Source organism: Abramis brama, assembly GCF_963993115.1.
Source record: "Abramis brama genome assembly, chromosome: 1".
NCBI classification, from domain to species: Eukaryota; Metazoa; Chordata; class Actinopteri; order Cypriniformes; family Leuciscidae; genus Abramis; species Abramis brama.
In genome coordinates this window covers 64,973,477-64,990,673 of record NC_139963.1, presented here as the reverse complement: position 1 = coordinate 64,990,673, position 17,197 = coordinate 64,973,477, and the positions used below count along the sequence as shown (strand labels likewise).

The 17,197-nt window shown below is 39.0% G+C and overlaps 1 protein-coding gene across 14 annotated transcripts in view; it reads right to left on the bottom strand.

Moving 5' to 3' along the window:
• LOC311078511 (uncharacterized protein) overlaps positions 1-17,197 on the bottom strand; it is a 97,238-nt gene that overhangs the window by 42,048 nt on the left and 37,993 nt on the right. For 3 of the 14 annotated variants that reach the window (XM_084107338.1, XM_084107330.1, XM_084107336.1), the window contains exons 4-10: positions 13,960-14,241; positions 7,420-7,639; positions 1,822-1,922; positions 1,306-1,751; positions 491-1,225; positions 348-409; positions 99-141 (exon numbers count right to left, since the gene is read on the bottom strand). In XM_084107338.1, coding sequence (XP_083963464.1) covers positions 14,211-14,241 — 31 coding nt within the window. In that variant the 3' untranslated portion in view covers positions 99-141; positions 348-409; positions 491-1,225; ... (2 more) ...; positions 7,420-7,639; positions 13,960-14,210. Of the gene's footprint in view, positions 1-98; positions 142-347; positions 410-490; positions 1,226-1,305; positions 1,752-1,818; positions 1,923-4,563; positions 5,198-5,910; positions 7,052-7,419; positions 7,640-11,547; positions 13,301-13,959; positions 14,242-17,197 lie in introns of those variants that run through there. The other 11 variants (XM_084107341.1, XM_084107337.1, XM_084107343.1 and 8 more) reach the window with 11 other exon arrangements.

Below are 17,197 nucleotides of genomic sequence, written 5' to 3'. Positions count from 1 at the left end.
CATGAAATATTATGGAAAATGGAACTTGAACATTTTATCATCAGTTGTCAGATTAGTTGTTGCAAACCTATTTAAGTTGAAGTTATACCCGTCTTCATTTCTTTGCGCCTTTTTCTGAGTAGCTTCCTTTCAGCATCTGATCTTAAATTATAAAAAAAAAAAAAAAAAAAACAAACAAGAGAACTACAGTTTGCCTAGCAAGTACTTACTCCACACAGGAAAAAAAAAACACCGTAAAATACTGTGCAAATTAACATTATTAAAAAACTGCTACTTCTACTCCTCCTTCACCTACTACTACTAATAAATGTGTTTTATTTATTGGAAGTACTTGCAAATAGGCTTACTTCACAGGATAATTTGTTAGCAGAAGCAAGCACCACCATCTCCTTACTGCAGCCATGTCAGACTGGAAAATATGCTTAATGTAAATCACAAATCACCCTTTGAGAATATACTTTTTCCAAAATTATTAGTTTTGATAGCTCACCTCAGCAAAATCAAAGAGACCTCCCATTACAACATAGAGTGCGTACTGTAACATTAATAGTAAGTTACATCAAAACAGACATAAACAATAGTAATGAACTTTAATTAAATTGTTTTAGGAGATGACAGACAGCAATCTGACAAAGTTATCAAAAAAAATGCTTCTACAAAGCATTAAACCACAACAATTACAACAAAAATGGATAAAAATTAATAATAAAATGCTAATTAACAAACAAACTGGGGTGGAACAACCCCAAACAAATTTTTGACTCATTTATCATTGTTTAAACAATTTTATCTATGAACTATAAAATATAATTCCAGCGATTAGGTAGATGTAAATAGTTTAAGCATCAATGAAAAATGAGCCATAAAACAAAAAAAACAAATGCATGCAAATGGATGTATGGCACAAAAACAGAACTACCATAATCCTGAACTCTTAATATTTTTCTGAAAAAACCTGTAGGGACCAACGACAATTGCTGAAGTCAGTGCCGGACAGTGAATCAAGCAAATACATCTCTCTGCTTTTTGGTTTCATGATCTGTAAAACTGGCTCTATTAAGTGATTCTTGGAAGACACAATTGTTAGTTATGTCAAAATAGCTCTGTGTTACTTGCATTGAGGAGAACTGATCATTTAAACATAAAATACTTACACATACTATATCATCCAATGGTTTGTAGCCCAGGAAGGCAGTAAGATGAAGTCACATCTTGCTATATGGTCCTAATACAGACAACAAACATTTTTAAACACCACCTAAAATGACCCTAGTTTATTTCTATTAAAATTTCAGTCATACTTACAGGTAAGTTAGCTGAAGGGTCTGCACAGAATGGTGGCAACCATGTCACTGTCACATATGAGCTAAAACAATGGACCTTTATGTTCTGTTAGATACCATTTAAAATTACAGTTAATTTGATTGCATATAAAGGATCACTTATGCACACTTTCCTAATCAAAAAAAAAAAAAAAAAAAAAAAAAAAAAGGTTCCACACAGCAGACAGGAAAAAATTACCTTTCAGTCAGCAATATCCCTGACAACTGAAAGGCAGGCGTTCAAAAAATTTTTTTAAATATTCGCTCGTCACAAAACAAAAGCATGATTGTGCATGTGATAAAACTCACAGTCCCTTCAACATCATTTGGATGGCCCAAGGTAATAAAATCTGATCTGTCCAGAATTGTTGCTCCTACTTGAGCCAAAAATTGTTGTTGCGATTCTTTTTCATTTAAAGCATTTTTTATCTAGAAAAACAAAAACAATTGTAAGTATGATTATATACTTTGCATGAAAATGCTAAATAATTCAACATACCATCTTAATTTGGTCACTGCTTTGTGGATGCATCCAGCATGCCCTGTTTGGCTGCACATTTCGTAGGGCTGTCAAGTCCATCACTGAACCCCGGCTGGGGTCTGAAAAGAGACAAAATATTATGACCCAACTGTACTAAGTGAAGCGAGATTTTATGCAGTGTTTATCATGACATTACTTACAGTGTACTGGGCCTATTTGAGTAATATCACATGAGAGTCTCTCACTATCATTTAAGGACTGTGGAGGCGTACCTTCACATACAGCACAAGAAAAAGCGATTTTACAATATGTGACAAAATTACTGGTCATTGTAAGTGATTCCCCACTGCATGACATCAAACAGGGATATTTTACATCATGTTGTTTTTACATTCCAGACTATAGTGACAGTATAACCAATATTATGCAGGACGTCACTGAGCAGAGGAGGCAGATGTCAGATCTCATGACCCTGCAAAAGCAAGCAAGCGAACGTAACGACTTACAAGCTTTCGAGAGAGCGTGACCAGTCACTGCTGAATTGTCTGAGTCAAATCGAGGGCAAGAATGTAGTCTCTGCAGTCTGCAAGTATGCGTTTCCCCCAGTGAGCCTTCTTGCACAGGTCCTGTGCAAGATCAGGGAAGACAAGGAGCAGGTCCTTTTGGTTGCGCCTCATTGGCTCAACCGGACTTGGTTCTCCAAATTGGTGCTCCTCACGACAGCCCCTCCCTGGCCAATTCCTCTGAGGAAGGGCCTCCATTCTCAGAGATGGGGCACCCTCTGTCACCCACGTCCCGATCTATGGAACCTGCATGTGTGGGTACCCTACCACCTCAGGTAGTGGCTACCATCACTTCCACTAGGGCCCTGTCTACAAGACACGCCTATGCGTTGAAGTGGAACCTCTTCGTCACCTGATGTTCTTCTCGCCGAGAAAATGCCTGATCGGGTCCGTGTTCTCCTTCCTCCAAGAAGGGTTGGAACGAAGGCCGTCTCCTTCCACCCTGAAGTTTACGTGGTTGCCATCTCTGCGCACCACAACCTTTTGCAGTCAAAAACGGTGGGACAGCATGACCTGCACGACGAAGCGTGCCTGGGATTCAGGCTGTGAACGTGATCTTGAGACCCTGCCCTGGATATGTGCCCAAGGTTCCCACCACTCCTTTCAGGGATCAGGTGGTGAACTTGCAAGTGCTGCCCTCTGAGGAGGCAGACCCAGCCTTGGCACTGCTCTGTCCAGTATGCACCCTTAGTGCTTATGTAGACAGAACGCAGTGTTTCAGGACCTCAGACCAGCTCTTTGTCTCTTAGAGTGGGAAGCTGAAGGGAGAGGCTCTCTGCAAGCAAAGGTTTGCCTACTGAATAGTGGACGCCATTGTCTTGGCTTACCAGACGCAAAGTCGGCCATGCCCCCTAGGGGTGAAGGCAGACTCCACCCGCAGTGTAGCTTCTTCCTGGGCTTTAGCGCATGGCACCTCGCTAACAGACATTTGTAGAGCTGCAGGCTGGGTGACACACATCACTTTCGCGAGATTCTATAATCTCCGGGTAGAGCCAGTGTCCTCTCATCTACTCACTTCCACTAGCCAGTAAGTAGGATCTGCTCTGTGTCATTGCTTGCTGTGCCATTCCACTCCATGGACTGGATACGTGCATTATTTCACTCAAATGAGTTCTCATTAGAAGACTGAGTTCCTCCTGCACTGTTGATGTCATCACCAGAGCGCATGCCTGCTCGGTCAGCCCTCGTGATTGGCTAGGTGCTCCATGTGCATGGTAACCCCTGTTGGGCAACCCCCACGTGTATTGCCACGGTAAGTCTCCTCCGAGCACGTTTTCCCTCGACAAGACCCTTCTTGCCATCTCGAGGTTGAAACATTCCACCCTGTGCGCTGGATACCTCTGAGTTTTCCATATGCATCCCGCTCTCGGGTCATATGTGTTTTCTAAGTCTTCCCTATTCCACCTGGGATATGCCACCCAGTGTACCTTGATATTCCAGCATTAAGCATAGCCCTTCATCTGTGCTAGTCTCACGACAGGGAGCTCAGACTTGCGCAGGGCACTGGAAGACAGCCGTTGTTGCGTGATTGAATTGGGACACACATTTCATCATTCACTGACGTAACTCGTAGTGACTGAACGAAAGGGAACGTCTTGGTTACGTATGTAAGCCTCGTACCCTGGGGAGGGAACAGAGACGTAACATCCCTCTACCACAACTGCTGTACCGCTAGAAAGGCCTGGAGTTCAGTCTCGCCTCCTCAGCGGAAAACATGATGCGAGATTGTCAGCGTCCTTTTATACCCATGCAGTGTTTTGCTCCCTCATGTATTGAGTGATTACATTATTTTATTTTTTTCAGGGTTTGGATGAAGAATTTCACTTGGCCCACCCTCCATCTCAAAGCCGGGCCCGGTGTTGTTTAAAGTTAATAGTAATTGACTTCATGAAGCCTCATTGTGTGTGAAAGAAAATTCCAAATGACTAGAACAAACTCTTTGAAATGTATATATGATAATGAATATCAAGGGTGAAACGGTTAATAATGTAGACCGAAAGCAACCTGATTCAATGTCAGTCATGTGTGCAGTCAGTGAAATATAATTTATTAGGCATTTAAAAACTCTATTGAGAAAATGAAAACTCAAAAAGCAATCATATCAGGATACTTCATGACTTTCAGAACTAAAATTATTCCTAATTAAAGCAGAATCAGCAGAAAATAAGAAAATGGACAATAACAATGAGATGTTGATAGAACGAGTAAAGAGTTTAATCAATAATTACATGAAGCAAATACAAACATTAGAGTTGAAAGCGAATGAGACAGATCTCTCTTTACGGACTTATAAGAGCCAAAGCATCTCAAGAGAAGTAGAGAAGAAAAGTGTCCAGTTTCAAAGATACATGAAATTATATCTTGTGTTTGCATGGAAGAGTAGAAGTGGAAGAGTAGAAGTGGAAGATAAACTAGATGTTCTGATGAACTATGAAGAACGAGTTAAACATTTAAATCAGATTCATGTCTCTCTTAAAAGTGTTATGGCCTCTTCTTCAGCTCCTGAACTTTGCCTTCAAAATGTTTTTTTTTTCCAGTGTGAATTTTCTGGTGCTCTTTAAGTTCATCTTCTGTAGTAAAGGACTTCAGCACTGAAACACACCGGCGTGTCTTTTCTGCTCTAATATTACTAATGAATCTTCTCCTTTGTGTGAATCTTCAGGTGTTTCTTCAGGACTGACGCCCAATGAAACCGTTTACCGCACTGATCACAGTTAAATGGTCGTTCTTCAGAATGAGAAGCAGAAGTGATGTGAAGCGTTTTTTACACTGAGGGCAGGAGACAGATTTTTTGGCTTCTGTTTTTCTTTTCTTGTTCACGTCCATCACGTCTAAAAGAAAAATTAAATCAAGTGAGTTTTAATGTACTATTTTATGCAAACAACTTGCTAATCATGTCTTATGTAGTTAAAGAAGTGATGGGCGTTTTCGAAGCACTGCTTCATGAAGCTCAGACAACTCTGAATCTTTTGTTTCAAATCAGTGGTTCAGAGCGTGTATCAAACTGCGAAATTCACGTGTTTTCAGTAAATGAGGCTTCGTTGCCTCATAACCGTTTCAAAATGTCAATAATCTCTCTGAACCCATCATGCGGTGAACCATTGAACAAGTGTAAATGGTTTGCAAAAGGTGTTATGATGCCATGCATAATATTCTATGAATTTATTTTTAAAAAAGAATACAGAAAATAAATGCTTAGACAGTTAAATATGTTCTCAGAACTGTACACTGATTGTTTATGTATAGGTTATGGAGTCAGTCACTCCAAAGTTTGTGTTTACGTCGCTCAAATTGCTTTAACGTCGCTTAGCCAGCTACAGAGACACTGGTAACCAGGCAACAGACAAGTGACCAATCCGATGTCACACACACATTCAACCATCACGGTTCGGCACGGTCAGCCAACTGTGCTGAGAGTTCAGGGCCGAGAATGGTTTGTAATTGTGCCGTGCCGTACCAAGCTCAAGTGGAAACACAACTGGAACCTTTTCTGAAGGTGGAAAAGCAGCTTTTGTTTCTCAGCACATAAAGATGAACTACTTACCATGATCTCAGACTGCAGTGATGTGGTTTCTCCACTGCATGGATCTTCATGTGTTGCTTCAGGTGAGTTTTAACAGAGAAACTCTTTCCACAATGATCACACGTGTGCAGATTCTCTCCAGTGTGGTTCATCTCATGTATTTTCAGACTTCTTGACTGACTGAATCTCTTGTCACAGTGTGAACACTTGTAAGGTTTTTCTCCAGTGTGGATCCTCTCATGTCTTTTCAGATTTGCTGGCTGATTGAATCTCTTGTCACAGTGTGAACACTTGTAAGGTTTTTCTCCAGTGTGGATCATCTCATGTGTTTTCAGATGTTCTGATCGACTGAATCTCTTGTCACAGTGTGAACACTTGTAAGGTTTTTCTCCAGTGTGAATTCTCTCATGTGTTTTCAGAGTTGATGACTGACTGAATCTCTTGTCGCAGTGTGAACACATGTAAGGTTTTTCTCCAGTGTGGATCCTCTGGTGCAGCTTTAAGCAGTACGCTGTAAAAAAAGTCTTCTCACACTCAAAGCACATGTACTCTCTCACACCAGTGTGAATTTTCTGATGTGCATGTAAATATAGCAGCAGTGAAAAACTCTTTCCACACTCAGAACATGAATGCGGCTTCTCCTTCATATGAACTGCCAGGTGTGTCTTCAGGTCTGATGCCTTAGGAAATGGTTTTCCACACTGATCACATGTGTACGGCTTCTCTCCGGTGTGGATCCTCATGTGAATCTTAAGGGATGATGATCGACCGAAACTCTTCCCACATTGATGGCATACATGTGGCTTCTCTCCTGTATGAACTCTCATGTGAATCTTAAGAGATTGTTTGCATGTGAAACTCTTTCCACATTGAGTGCAGGAGAACGGCTTCTCTCCAGTATGAACTCTCACGTGAATCTGAAGACTAAAATTGGTTGTAAAACTCTTTCCACACTGAGTGCAGGTGAAAGATTTCTTGGCTTTTCTTTTCTTTAAAAATGTATTTTTAGTCTTTGAGCGACTCAAAGGTTTTTCTCCAGGTTGGACATGATGTTCCTCCTCCATTTCACTCAGTTCTTCACTCTCCTCCACTTCACTCAGTTCTTCACTCTCCTCCTCCACTTCACGCAGTTCTTCACTCTCCTCGCTCTCTTCCATCAGGTCTGAAATTAAAGAAAAACTCGAATTTTCAAATTTTCTAAACTTTACTGGTGGGATTCTCTCTGAAATTTGTCTGAGATCCTCCGGCCGTGATTAAAGCTTATTCTTGGGGGAGATTCTCTGAGAACTGGTCGAGTACTCTCCCGGCCGTGATTTAAGCATTTAAAAGACATTGTCTAAAGTGTGTCGGTTATTATTGCTGTGCAGAAAGTTAGTTAGGGGAACAAGTTAGAGATAGGGGACGTCGACTGTAGTCGCGACCCATAGAAACTTTTGCAGCCATTTCACAGTTTAACTGTTTATCTAAAAGTGATTGTTTCTAACATGAATGTTCTTCAGCATCATGAATGAATGAAGAATAAACACCAACCTCTTTGTTCTTCAGGATCTTCAGTGTGTTTCATTCTGCAGGGTTCTGGATCACTCATGTTCTCACTGTCCTCTTTAATAAACTCAGTCTTTGCAGATTTCAGCTCTTCCTGATGCTCTGATGCCCGTCTTCACTTGCAGCTGATGGGAATTTACATTTATTGGAGAATTGCTGTGGGAGGAGCTTCACTGATGATGTGACTGATGTGTGAGGAGTTGATCTACCAAAATAAAAAAAATATATAAGTTACTGAGTTTGTTTTATGTTCATGGATTACAGAATATATAATGTCAATTTTCCCAAATATAAATAATGGTAAGAAAAACAGTTGAAAGCATAAACTGTGGTGGCAAGCAAATTTCTATTACTGAATAAGAGACAATCATGTATCAAATGACTGTGAGAGGAGGGCATCCTTCCTTCATTATTGTCCTGACTCCCCCAAGGTTATTTTTCTAGGATAAATGAAGATATGTCTCAGTTATAGCTAACACATTGTTACATAATTTATCATACATGCTACCTTTGAGTGGAGACCCTCTGTCTCGGTCATACATTACTTACACATTTATTTGCACGTATACAAAAGTCATACACATACATACATGCATAAGGGTTAATAACAGTTCACTGTTATATCCATGTAGCAGAGAATCATGGGACTTCACATGCAATCCCTGTGCATTTTATTACCATCATGTTTTCTAAGTTTCTAGGAATATAAGAAAATGCAAACACATAGAACATATACAATTTCTACCACAACAGAAATAAACATAGGCAACATATAATAACCATCAAATACCCTCAGTCTGTTGACACCAATGAAATGAGCTTTAAGTGTCAATTCACAGGAGATCTGAAGACATCAGCATAATAAATGAGGTGAAAACAGGAACTATTGTCATGAAATAAAGAGTGTTTTCAGCAGATCTGTTAATATTGATGAGCCTCAGACTATCAACACTCATTCAACAAGCCATTCAGGATCATCAGCAGATCATCTCACTTTATTCTGAGTGTTTGCTGTTAGAAACACATTATTTGAGTCAGGAAACATGACAAAAGCCTGTTAAACTGCTCTATTGAAAGACATTACTGTTATTCCTCACAATATAGCCTAACATGGATAAATCATCAATAATAGAACAAAATAATTAATTAAATAACCTATCTTTGTGAACCTCTACAGGCAAATAACTACAACACTATAATATGTAAATTTAAAACTAGCTCAACTTTATAATAACTATTATTTGCAATAAAGTAATTCAATCATTAACATGTTACAGATTTGTATGTACAGAAACTGACAATGATCATAATACTCTTAAAAAATAAAAGAAAATGTAAAGTTTCCGGTGTCAAACTTCATTAAAATGTATCTATATTCCCATGGACGTATAGATTTGAAATTTCCCTCGTTCGTTACTCATACAGGGGCAATATAAAGTAAATTTTAATAAGTAAATGTAATCTTCCAAAGATAAATGTCGACAAAGAAATAAAGGTAAACATGAAAATGGCAACAGCAACACTTGGGATCGATTCCTATCAATTCCCCTTACATATCTCAAACTTGGCTTGACATACAGTAACAGTTCTCACTGCAAACATCGAGACAATCACACAAACGAACACAAAATCGCTCAGGTGGGTCAGGGTTAGGGTTAGGCTCAGATCATGCTCGCTGCTGCTGCTCTAAATGTTTATTTCAGTAGGAAGACGCCAGAAAAAAACGCACAAGTATCGCTGTGATCGATGAAAACAATACAAAAATGAGTCTGTTGCTTAATCAAACTGTATAAAGTGTGTGTGTGATGGTTGAGTATATATGAGAAATACCGTGACCTGCTCTCCTCACCTCAGAAGACTTGACACTGAAACTCAATGAGGGAAGAGATCGCGATTGGCCTCCAAAGCATCACAGGCGCGCACTGTTGAAGATTTTATTATTTCGAAAATAAGTAATTTAGCTATATATTTGTACACTATTATTTCCTTTCTGTGTGTGTCTTTGGGTTTTACTTTGGAAGCCTGAACGGCCAGAATGTTGATGCAACAGAGAATTCTATTTCAGTAATTTCACATGGTACAAAATATTTCTCAAAATATCTATAGAATGTATTACCATTTTTGGAAGGGATGTAGGTATATATGTGAGAAGCTGCCACTGAGCTGGAGTGCCTTTCTGCAGGACCTGTTCGGCTTTGTTTGTGAAATAAAATCTAGTATTTCTGGAATCAAAGATCTCTGAGAAGTGATTTCCCAAAAAGATTGAAACCACAACAGCAGCCAACTGAAGAAGCCAGGTGATGTAGACACTCTAGTGTGTAATATTGAAATTAATGACTATTTAACGTTTTTTGGGTTATATTGCACTTTGCAGACGGTGCCTTCAGACTCTCTCAACCGCCTGCTCATAGAGATCAATTTATATTATAAAGCTCATTTTTAGTAAATTTAGGTTGTAGCTCATTGTCTATGTTACTGTGATTGTAAATAACTGTAATTTATGTTTTATGAGTTATTGATCCGGCAAGTTCGAATATGTGAATTGACAACTTCACTGAACTCCTTGAACCGGGCAAAAAGTTCAAGGCTGACCAAGGAGGAGCCGGCTTAGGGGAACCATAACCATGAAACACAGAGGGTGGGATGGGAGAAATGGGAACTTGATTGGAGGCACTCTTGCACACAGGAACTAGCCTAACTGGTCTGCACTTCCAACTGGGCTTGACAGACTTGGGGGCAAAGACAGAACTGAATCTGCCTCCGGCTCCTGCACCACTGCATTTGCCTCCAGCTCCTGCACCACTGAATTTGCCTCTGGCTCCTGCACCACTGCATTTGCCGCCAGCTCCTGCACCACTGAAGTTGCCTCTGGCTCCTGCACCACTGCATTTGCCGCCAGCTCCTGCACCACTGAAGTTGCCTCTGGCTCCTGCACCACTGAATTTGCCTCAAGCTCCTGCACCACTGAATTTGCCTCCAGCTTCTGCACCCCTGAATTTGCCTCCAGCTCCTGCACCCCTGCATGTGCCTCCGGCTCCTGCACCACTGCATTTGCCTCCGGCTCCCGCACCACAGAATTTGCCTCCAGGTCCTGCACCACTGAATTTGCCTCCGGCTCCTGCACCACTGAATTTGCCTCTAGCTCCTTCACCACTGAATTTGCCTCTGGATCCTGCACCACAGTATTTGTCTCCGGCTCCTGCACCACTGAATTTGCCTCAGCCTCCTGCACCCCTGCACCACAGTATTTGCCTCTGGCTCCTGCACCACTGAATTTGCCTCCAGCTCCTGCACCACTGAAGTTGGCTCCTGCACCTCTGAATTTGCCTCCAGCTCCTGCACCACTGCATTTGCCTCCAGCTCCTGCACCACTGAATTTGCCTCCGGCTCCCACACCACAGAATTTGCCTCCAGGTCCTGCGCCACTGAATTTGCCTCCGGCTCCTGCACCCCTGTATATGAGCTCCCAGCTCCATTTTTAGCATTAATGGTGCTAGGCCTACATAAGGGCACGAGAGCACATATAAATAACATTTAGTTAGTGTGTATGTGTTATGTACATTTGTATTTAATGTTTAAATTAGTATATTTAGTGCTGATTGCTTGATTCACGGGTTTGGAGTAATGTAAATGTTGAAATGTTTAGTTCGGAAATGCGCGTGCTCAGGACTCCATTATAAGCCTATATAATATAATGGCGCGAAGCTCGAGTATGTTCGATATTTGTATTTAAGTTGTAATTCTGTTTATTTAGTGCAGATTTGTTGATTTGCTGTACAAAGGTGAATGTATTGAGCAAGAAAAGAAGAATTGAGAATTTCAGATGCATTTGCAGCTAAAATAACTAGCTGAAATAGTAAATTTAAGTGCTTATGACTGATTTGCCATATAGTTAATATGCATTTATGATTAAAAAGAAAAAAAAGATTTAAAAAGAGTTGATTCTCAGGTAACTGTAAAATGCTTTAAATTCTTTATTGTATTTTTTGTATACTTTATAGTGTTATGGTTTTCAAATAGCCTATTATAAAGAAGTGTACTCATGTAATTAAATGTGTACGGTACAAATTGTTGAATGTATGTAAAGAAAGATGTCAATGAGGCTAATTTGAAAAAGAACTGTTTAATGTCAATTGTTACAAAAATTATTACACATAAAGTTCGCAGTGGAGAAACATCAAGCAAGATTTGTGATTAATCTTCTCCCCCTCTATTCAGGGGTACAACATATATCGTTTAATTTCATTCAAATAAAGGAACATACAGGGCCGTGATGTGAGTCACCTAAACGAGTCTTGCGTCTATCTTTTCACATGATGCCATGCATACAATTCTATGAATTTATTTTAAAAAAATACAGAAAATAAATGCTTAGAGAGTTAAAATGTTATCAGACCTGTATTTGTTCTCAATAGTATAAATAGTTCTAAGAACTCTCAATAGTATGATAACATCAGTCAAGAACAAATAACATCACAAGGATGTTCTAAAAACTTTGTTCTAAGAACGTTTTTCTCTCAACGTTACGAGAATGTATTTTAACTCTAAAAACATCATAAGATCGTTCCAGAAACATTATTTCAGGAAAGTTTTTTACTAACATTTACATAACGTTAGTGAAAGTTATGGGAACGTTTCCTGTTAGCTCCAGTGTGGGTCCTTTCATGTCTTTTCAGATGTTCTGATCGACTGAATCTCTTGTCACAGTGTGAACACTTGTAAGGTTTTTCTCCAGTGTGGGTCCTCTCATGTGTTTTCAGATGTTCTGATCGACTGAATCCCTTGTCACAGTGTGAACACTTGTAAGGTTTTTCTCCAGTGTGGATCCTCTCATGTGATTTCAGATCTGATGACTGACTGAATCTTTTGTCACAGTGTAAACACTTGTAAGGTTTTTCTCCAGTGTGGATCCTCTCATGTGATTTCAGATGTGGTGACTGACTGAATCTCTTGTCACAGTGTGAACACTTGTAAGGTTTCTCTCCAGTGTGGATCCTCTCATGTGTTTTCAGATCTGATGACTGACTGAATCTCTTGTCACAGTGTGAACACTTGTAAGGTTTTTCTCCAGTGTGAATCCTCATGTGTAGCTTCAGGTGACGAGTCATAGTGAAACTCTTTCCACACTGATCACATGTGTGTGGCTTCTCTCCAGTGTGGATCCTCTCATGTGTTCTCAGAGATGATAACACACTGAATCTCTTGTCACAGTGTGAACACTTGTAAGGTTTTTCTCCAGTGTGGATCCTCTCATGTTTTTTCAGAGATGATGGCACACTGAATCTCATGTCACAGTGTGAACACTTGTAAGGTTTTTCTCCAGTGTGAATTCTCTGGTGCATCTTTAAGCAGTTCGCTGTAATAAAAGTCTTCTCACACTCAAAGCACATGTACTCTCTCACACCAGTGTGTCTTTTCTGATGTATTTGTAAATGTTGCAGCTGTGAAAAACTCTTTCCACACTCAGAACATGAATGCGGCTTCTCCTTCGTATGAACTGTCAGGTGTGTCTTCAGGTGTGATGCCTTAGGAAATGGTTTTCCACACTGATCACATGTGTACGGCTTCTCTCCGGTGTGGATCCTCATGTGAACATTAAGGTGTGATGATTGACCGAAACTCTTCCCACATTGATGGCATACATGTGGCTTCTCTCCTGTATGAATTCTCATGTGAATCTTAAGAGATTGTTTGCATGTGAAACTCTTTCCACACTGAGTGCAGGTGAAAGATTTCTTGTCTTTTCTTTTCTTTAAAAATGTCTGTTTAGTCTTTGAGCGACTCAAAGGTTTTCCTCCAGGTTTGACATGATGTTCCTCCTCCACTTCACTCAGTTCTTCACTCTCCTCGCTCTCTTCCATCAGGTCTGAAATGAAAGAAAAACTCTCATTTTCAAATTTTCTAAAGTTTACTGGTGGGATTCTCTGTGAAATTTGTCAGATCCTCCGGCCGTGATTAAAGCTTCTTCTTGGGGGAGATTCTCTGAGAACTGGTCGAGTACTCTCCCGGCCGTGATTAAAGCATTTAAAATACATTGTCCGAAGTGTGTCGGTTATTATTGCTGCGCAGAAAGTTAGTTAGGGGAACAAGTTAGAGATAGGGGACGTCAACTGTAGTCGAGACCCATAGAAACTAACGTCGACTGAAGAAGTTTGGGGACGTCGATTGAAGACAAGACCCAGGTAGACTTAGGTCAGGTGCGAAATAGGGAATAAATCTACCACAGTATACATGATTTGTAAAAAATACGCACAAAATTCAGGTCAAAATTCTAGTAACATTGTTACAAATTGTAAACCATATATAAAATAAATGTAAAATAAAACTGTTAAAATATTTAAACTTAGTTTGACCTGATGTTGACAATCAAAATGAAACCTTTTACTGACCATTTGTTAAAAAAAATCCAGAAACTTTTGCAGCTATTTCACAGTTTAACTGTTTATCTAAATGTGATGAAGTGCTTGAATGTTTCTAACATGAATGTTCTTCAGCATCATGAATGAATGAAGAATAAACACCAACCTCTTTGTTCTTCAGGATCTTCAGTGTGTTTCATTCTGCAGGGTTCTGGATCACTCATGTTCTCACTGTCCTCTTTAATAAACTCAGTCTTTGCAGATTTCAGCTCTTCCTGATGCTCTGATGCTCGTCTTCACTTGTAGCTGATGGGAATTTACAGCATTTATTGGAGAATTGCTGTAGGAGGAGCTTCACTGATGATGTGACCGCTGTGGGAGGAGCTTCACTGATGATGAATTACAGTGGGAGGAGCTTCACTGATGATGAATTGTAGTGTGAGTTGATCTGCCAAAATCAAAAATATTTAAGTTATTGAGTTTGTTTTATGTTCATGGACTACAGAATATAATAATGTCAATTTTCCCAAATATAAATAATGGTAAGAAAAACAGTTGAAAGCATAAACAGTGGTGGCAAGCAATTTTCTATTACTGAATGAGAGACAAACATGTATCAAATGACCACGAGAGGAGGGCATCTTTCCTTCATTATTGTCCTGACTCCCACAAGGTTATTTTTCTAGGATAAATGAAGATATCTCTCAGTTATAACTTACACATTGTTACATAATTTATCACATGCTACCTTTGAGTGAAGACCCTCTGTCTCGGTCATACATTACTTACACATTTATTTGCATGTATACAAAAGTCATACACATACATACAATCATAAGGGTTAATAACAGTTCACTGTTATATCCATGTAGCAGAGAATCATGGGACTTCACATGCAATCCAGTGCATTTTATTACCATCATGTTTTCTAAGTTTCTAGGAATATAAGAAAATGTAAACACATAGAACATATACAATTTCTACCACCACAGAAATAAACATAGGCAACATATAATAACCATCAAATACCATCAGTCTGTTGACACCAATGAAACAAGCTATACGTGTCAGTTTACAGGAGATCTGAAAACATCAGCATAATAAATGAGGAGAAAACAGGAACTATTGTCATGAAATAAAGAGTGTTTTCAGCAGATCTGTTAATATTGATGAGCCTCAGACTATCAACACTCATTCAACAAGCCATTCAGGATCATCAGCAGATCATCTCACTTTATTCTGAGTGTTTGCTGTTAGAAACACATTATCTGAGTCAGGATATATGATAAAGGCCTGTAAAACTGCCCTATTGAAAGACATTACTGTTATTCCTCACAATATAGCCTAACATGGATAAACCATCAATAATAGAACAAAATAATTAAATAAATAACCTATCTTTGTGAACCTCTACAGGCAAATAACTACAACACTATAATATGTTAATTTAAAACTAGTTTGACTTTATAATAACTATTAATTGCAATAAAGCAATTCAATCATTAACATGTTACAGATTTGTATGTACAGAAACTGACAATGATCATAATACTCTTAAAAATAAAAGAAAATGTAACGTTTCCGGTGTTAAACTTCATTAAAATGTATCTATATTCCCATGGATGTATAGATTTGAAAGTTCCCTCGTTCGTTACTCATACAGGGGAAATATAAAGTCAGTTTTAATAAGTAAATGTAATCTTCCAAAGATAAATGTCGACAAAGAAATAAACATGAAAATGGCAACAGCAACACTTGGGATCGATTCCTATCAATTCCCCTCACAGATCTCAAACTTTGACTTGACAATCAGTAACATTTTTCACTCCAAACATCGAGACAATCACACAAACAAACACAAAATCGCTCAGGTGGGTTAGGGTTAGGGTTAGGGTTAGGGTTAGGGTTAGGCTCAGATCATGCTTGCTGTTTCGATGTACTTTGCCTTACTGAAACCTGGCTTAAACCAAATGATTATTTCAGTCTTAATGAGTCTACTCCACCAGGATACTGTTATAAGCATGAGCCCCGTCTGATGTTGGCGGCGGTGTTGCAACAATCTATAGAGATATTCTTAATGTTACTCAGAAAACAGGTCACAGGTTTAATTTGTTTGAAGTACTTGTGCTTATGTACTATATTAATGTCTTTGGTCAAATTAAGCTGTACAATAAATAGTTTATCCCTTTAAATGCAATGGATTTTGAAAGATATCAACAAAAAACGGGCAAAAAACTTTAAAAGTGTTTTTCTCAGGTTTTCAATTGGAAAAAGAGGACAGACGACCATAATTCAAAATGTGTATATCTTTACAACCATTCAAGGTATGACTTTGACTAGGATATCATTTGAAAGCTTATGGCCTCCTCTTTCCATTAATACCAAAATCTCAATTTTGAAATTTGGGTCACTGTGACTCATTTTGCTGGATCAGGTCACATATGTTGCCACTTGGTAATATTATAAGAAAACATGGAATTAGTTTCCACTGTTATGCTGATGCCACTCAATTATATATTTCTTCACGACCAGATGAAAACGCTAAATTATCTAAATTGACAGAGTGTGTTAAAGATAAAAAATACTGGATGACGTGTAATTTTCTGCTATTAAATTCAGATAAAACGAAGGTATTACTTATTGGTCCAAAAAACTGCCCAAAAAACCTCTTGCAATACAACTTTAATTTAGAAGGATGTCCTGTTACTTTATCCACTACAGTAAAAGACCTGGGTGTTATACTAGACTGCAACTTGTCTTTCGAAAATCATATTTCATATGTTACAAGAACAGCCTTTTTCCACCTTAGAAATATTGCTAAGCTACGTAACATGCTATCTGTTTCTGATACAGAAAAGTTAGTTCATGCATTCATGACCTTGAGACTAGATTACTGTAATGCTTTATTAGCTGGTTGTCCTGCATCCTCAATAAACAAGCTACAGTTAGTCCAAAATGCAGCTGCTAGAGTTCTTGATGGAGTTTTTCGGTTCCTTCCCACTGTTGCCTTTGGCTTGCTCAGTTGGGGATATTTTGGGAATTGTTGGATTACATTTTTATTAAATGTTTAATTTAGTTTTTCCACTGCAATAGTATCTAAACTGATAAAATTTAGTAGACTGATTTCAGGTGATTATTGAGTCTCCAGCAAGAGTCTCCATTCCTGCCAGACCTGTTTTCTCTATTGTGTTTTAAATGAGTCAGATCACTTGATTCTTACCTTTCGGAGCCCAGACGTTGAATAGTTAGGTTGAATGACTTTCACTGAGAATCTCACCTTTTGTTCTGCAAATGGCTTTCGGACCCAAATGGCTCTTGGAGCCTTATGCTGATTGAATTAGGATTGGCCAGACCCTCACAGTCTAGGGTGTTACCTTAACCTGTATAATCATTTACATGCTTTG